This window comes from Sinocyclocheilus anshuiensis, unplaced genomic scaffold, assembly GCF_001515605.1.
Source record: "Sinocyclocheilus anshuiensis isolate Anshui unplaced genomic scaffold, SAMN03320099.WGS_v1.1 scaffold1294, whole genome shotgun sequence".
NCBI lineage: Eukaryota > Metazoa > Chordata > Actinopteri > Cypriniformes > Cyprinidae > Sinocyclocheilus > Sinocyclocheilus anshuiensis.
Window position 1 is genome coordinate 59800 of NW_015558613.1, and position 4931 is coordinate 64730.

Genomic DNA, 4931 nt, shown 5'->3' on the forward strand with positions numbered 1-4931 from the left:
TTTGTTTGGATCCTTCATAACAAATGAATGAGCGTGACCGCATAAACTCAGAAGAAACACACTAAGGTAAAAATTCAAAATGTTTAGTTTATTCATAACATGGTATAGTTAAATAACACCATGACAAGTGAGCTATTTTGCTCAATTTTCTCACGACGCAAAAAAAAACAAACATACAATGGTGTATATTGAATTTATTGATAAATTGTAATAATTTGACATGTAAGATGATGCATACATCTAAAAAGGTTAAAAATAGGCCTTTGTAAAGGTAAATATGCAGATTTAAGTATGTAAAAGCTGATAGAACACTGATGAAAATATTGCTTCAGAATAAATTGTTTACTCCACCAAAAATCTCAGTGATGCAGTTATTTTGCAGGGATATTTTGTATGGAATATTGTCTGCTGACATTAAAAGCTCGCAGTATATCGTAGTTATAAATACCATTTATTACAGCAATGATATTTTGTTTTCTTTTTAATTTATACACATTAAATAGTACATATGTATGTAATAAAATGTGTATTTCCATTACAGGTTTAGGTCTTAAATTTCATATAAGGTGGTATTAAATAGGTCTTAAAAAGTCTTAAATTTAACTTGTTCATGTCTGCAGAAACCCTGAATTTGCTGCTGCATTAGGACCTTAATATTGCTTTCAGTATGTGTTTAGAGCGTTTTGAGAGATCTATTAAATACAGGCGTGCTACCTGATATGAAGGTCTGTCCAAATGTCTCTTGTATGCTTGTTGCTGTGGCAACTTGGACACAGTCGATGCATTGTGGGTTTTTCAGGGGTCAATACTGATGCCATTGGTGTGTAGCTTTGTGTTAGAGAATATTTACATTTCTATGGCTGTCCCTGCTCAGCAAAAACACTTTGTTATCCCGCCAAAGGATGCGCAGGGTGACATCAATTAAAACCCCAACGCTGGGAGCCGGAGCGGGACAGATGAGTCACCTGTGTCTCAGAAACACTGCGTAATCACAGGCCGGTGGGTTTAATTAGCATGGGTGCTGCTAAGCTACCAGTCAAAGCCAATAAATGTAAGTCATGTTTAGCTATTAAAGCTAATAGCAGTAACAGTTTAGCCCCAGGGTTTAATTTAGAACATAAATCCTATTCCTGGCAAAGCGAGAGAAAACACGGCACTCACCTTTACAGAATCCAGCAATTATATGGAATAAAGATTACAGTACACGCATAAAATGACTGTGAAAGCAAGGAAAGCCGTAGCACTCAGATAAGACAGGGGAAGCACGTCCATAGGCAGGCGGAGAATTAGTTAATGCTGTCTGTCATCATTTATTTAAAACCAGTGTTAAATAAAAATACTGCTAAACGAAATATTTATTTCTATATATACTTAAATATATGAATAAATACTTTATGAACGTATATATATGTGTGTGTTTTTTTTATTTGAGTATTTTAGACTGTTATTTAGACTTCTGCCGGTATTCGGTAATGCATATATCACGGTAATTAATATGCACGATATTGTTATCGTGGGCACTTCTAAATACCGTGAATAATTATATATTACAAATTATTCAGAGTTTTGAATGCATTTTAAGAATACTTTTCCCATCAACTGGTCAAAATGCACAACACCTTAATCGCAACATGAAAATTTGATACCGGCATATCCCTACTGTTATTACATTATTTAATTGCAAAAAGTTTTTTTTCTAGCATGACTCTAATGGATCTATTCCCATTTTAGTTTTCAGTAAACTTATTGAATCAAACCGTCATATTGGTTCCTCTAAATAATCACTTATTTTGGATGACAACCAGTGTGTGACAATTACGACATAATTTTAATTTTGTGATCTACTTAACATGTTTCTGAGTTTTCTGTAGTCAGACCATCTTTGATAGTAACATTATGGGGGTTTATGAGGGGGTTTAGTAAATAAGACATATAGTAAGTAATATAAAGGTCAATACAGTGTGACCTCATTACCTCACTTTGTACATAATACGCATTCTCTCCTCCATCTGGTTTATACCTGTGGTGACTGCAGTCAGTGATGTTGGGGGTTTCTCCAGCTCCAGCTGTATTCTGTCACTGTGAAGGGAGATGAGAGGAATGAGCAGTCACAAAGGAAGCTCAATCTTTACATGCGTGTTCACGCTCACTTGAAATCTCAGCTCACAGCGCGCTCAGCACAGCAGGAAAGCCTGCATTTCTCCCTGCCCTGTCCTTCGATCAGACCTGCTTAATGCACAGCGCAGCATGTGGTTGGATGACAATGTTATTTAGCTTTTTAACACGTTCACCTGCATGTTTTTTTTTTTTATGTATTTAATAATGAATATTATACAGAACAGTACTAGGCAAGTGACGTGTCATGCATTACCGTTGAAAAGTTTGGGGTCAGTGAGATTTTTTTTTTGTTTGTTTTTTTATGTTTTGAAAGAAGTCTCTTATGCTCACCAAGGTTGCATTTATTTGATCAAAAATACAGTAGAAACATTAATGTTGTGAAATACTATTACAATTTGAAATAACTGTTCTAATTTATTTTTAATAACTAATTCAGTCATTAATTCAGTCTTCAATCTCACGATTCTTTAAAAATCATTCTAATAAGCTGATTTGCTGCTCAAGAAGCATTTCTTATTATTATCAATGTTGAAAACAGTTGTGCTGCTTAATATTTTTGTGGATACTTATTCTTTGATCAATAGAAAGTTGAAAAGTACAGCATTTATTAGAAATCGTTTGTAACATCGTCACTTTTGATCAATTTCATGTGTTCTTGCGGAGTAAAATATAAATTTCTTAATATATATATATATATATAAATATATTATGTATATGTGAAATAAAAAATATATAATTTATCTAATACATTATTTGAATAAAAAAATCTTACTGTCCCTAAACTTTTGAACAGTAGTGTACATATTCTGTCCAATTCTGTCTCTCTGCCATCTTAGTGGCCATGTTAGTGACTGAAATATGATTGATCAGAAATCTGCTGTGTCTTGTACAGGTGCTAATCCTCCACGGCCTGGAGGTTTCCCCGTTGCAAACAGTCCTGGACCCGTGGCAGACTTGTATGGCCCCAGCAGTCAGGACTCCGCTGTGGGAAATTACATCAGTGCTGCCAGCCCCCAGCCGGGCTCGGGGTTCAATCACAGTATTGCAGTGAGTAGAGCTCTCTTACACTCCCTCAGTCATGCTGATGTGGCCAAGAGATTCGAAAGTACGGAGAAAGTTCTCACTTTGTGTCTTTTGTCCATCATACTTTTTAATTATATTCAACCTCCAGCTGAGAAATCAGAGTCTGATTGGCTGTTCCTCCTTTGTGACTCACTTTTTATGGCAAGGGCTTGATTGTCAGCCCAGCAATTTAGAAACGCAGAGTTAGAAAAAAAATATATCAGAGGAATTAGTTCCATTCCACATGTTCAAAAATACCCCAATGAGTCACGAGTCTCCATTAGACTGACACATCTTGTCTTGCTGATGTTTTGTTTGGAGAATAAAAGCATCACAAACAGTTTAAAGGAAGCAAAAAGCTGCCATGGTTGGATTTGAGCAAATTGTCAAAATCAGATGCCCCTGTAACTAGCAGATGCTCTTGACACCGTCTCTAAACAAAAGCCCCTGCGTTGCACAAAAACTTGCTTTAATTGGCTTTTGTCAGGGAGCGCACGGATTCTGTCTGCAGATGTCACGGACGTCAGGCTCGGTGTCAGCACAGATCTCAATTTGAAGAAGGAAGCATTTATAATGAGGTGCCAAAGTGAAATTAAATTATTCACCCCGTTCTCACAAATCAGTTTCTTAACCAAATGAAGCACATATTTTGATTTATGCGAGTGTTTGCAGCAGATTTCTACTGTTTTATTGCTTGTGGGTGGTCCGCTTTAGAGGCCCGTTTTCATCTGTTATATATGAAAGGTAATGCATGTTAGAGATCTAGTGCTGGTAGTCTAGTGGTTCAATGAACAGTTGAAAAATCTGTCCTCATTTACTTATCGTCATGACGTTCCAAACCCTTGAAAAAAGCTCCATAATAGTGGTCCATATGTGTGGTGTATTCAAAGTCTTCTGAAATCATACAGTGGTTCTGTTGCAATTTGGCTTGAGGAACAAAATTAACTTTTGTTTTCATTGGTTCTCGCATGTCTCATAACCAAAATGTGCCAAGGTTAAATTTCAAAAAGATTCTTATTTTTGGCTGAACTGTTCCTAAACTTCTGAGCTAATAATGAGGAGGAGTAATTTATGATCTCCCATCACAACAGGCAGGCACGTGCACACTAGGGGTGGGGGAAAAAATCGATACAGCATAGTATTGCAATATTTTCCGCAGCAATACTGTATCGATACACGGACGCCAAGTATCGATTTTTTATTATACTATTTGGTAGAATAATAAAGTCAATTTCTTTACAATCCACTAGATGCTGGTGTTCACCTTCTTTTATTATACTATTTGGTAGAATAATAAAGTCAATTTCTTTACAATCCACTAGATGCTGGTGTTCACCTTCAGCATGCAGTAAGTTAGTAAAATAAAGAGGGCGGCATCGCGGTGGTTTGACGCTCCGCTCAATATTCCGCTCTATGAATGTGTGTTCCCGCTCATGTACCGCTCATGCTCACCGGAAAAGCAAAGTTCGCTCAAATAACGCGCTGACAGGAAATTTCTATGCATATCTGATTCTGTTACAAAGTGAATAAAAATAATATGTTGATATTTAATATTAAGGTAACACTTTTCAATAAGTTTCCATTAGTTAATGTATTAACTATCATGAACGAACAATTAACAATACATTTATTACAGTATTTATTAATCTTTCTTAATGTTAGTTAATGAGAATACAGGTTGTGTTTTTTAAAATTCAGTATCATTGAAATTGAGTTAAATTTAAAAAGTCTTACAAAATTACTTTATATTA

At 35.7% G+C, this 4931-nt stretch overlaps 1 protein-coding gene across 1 annotated transcript in view; it reads left to right on the plus strand.

Annotated features, from left to right (window-relative positions):
* The window catches only part of LOC107680316 (RNA-binding protein Musashi homolog 2-like), a gene marked incomplete at its 5' end in the record, with an annotated part of 70859 nt that overhangs the window by 58417 nt on the left and 7511 nt on the right, over positions 1-4931 (plus strand). Inside the window, one exon of the mRNA XM_016476164.1 lies at positions 3011-3165. Coding sequence (XP_016331650.1) covers positions 3011-3165 — 155 coding nt within the window. The remainder of the gene's footprint in view (positions 1-3010; positions 3166-4931) is intronic.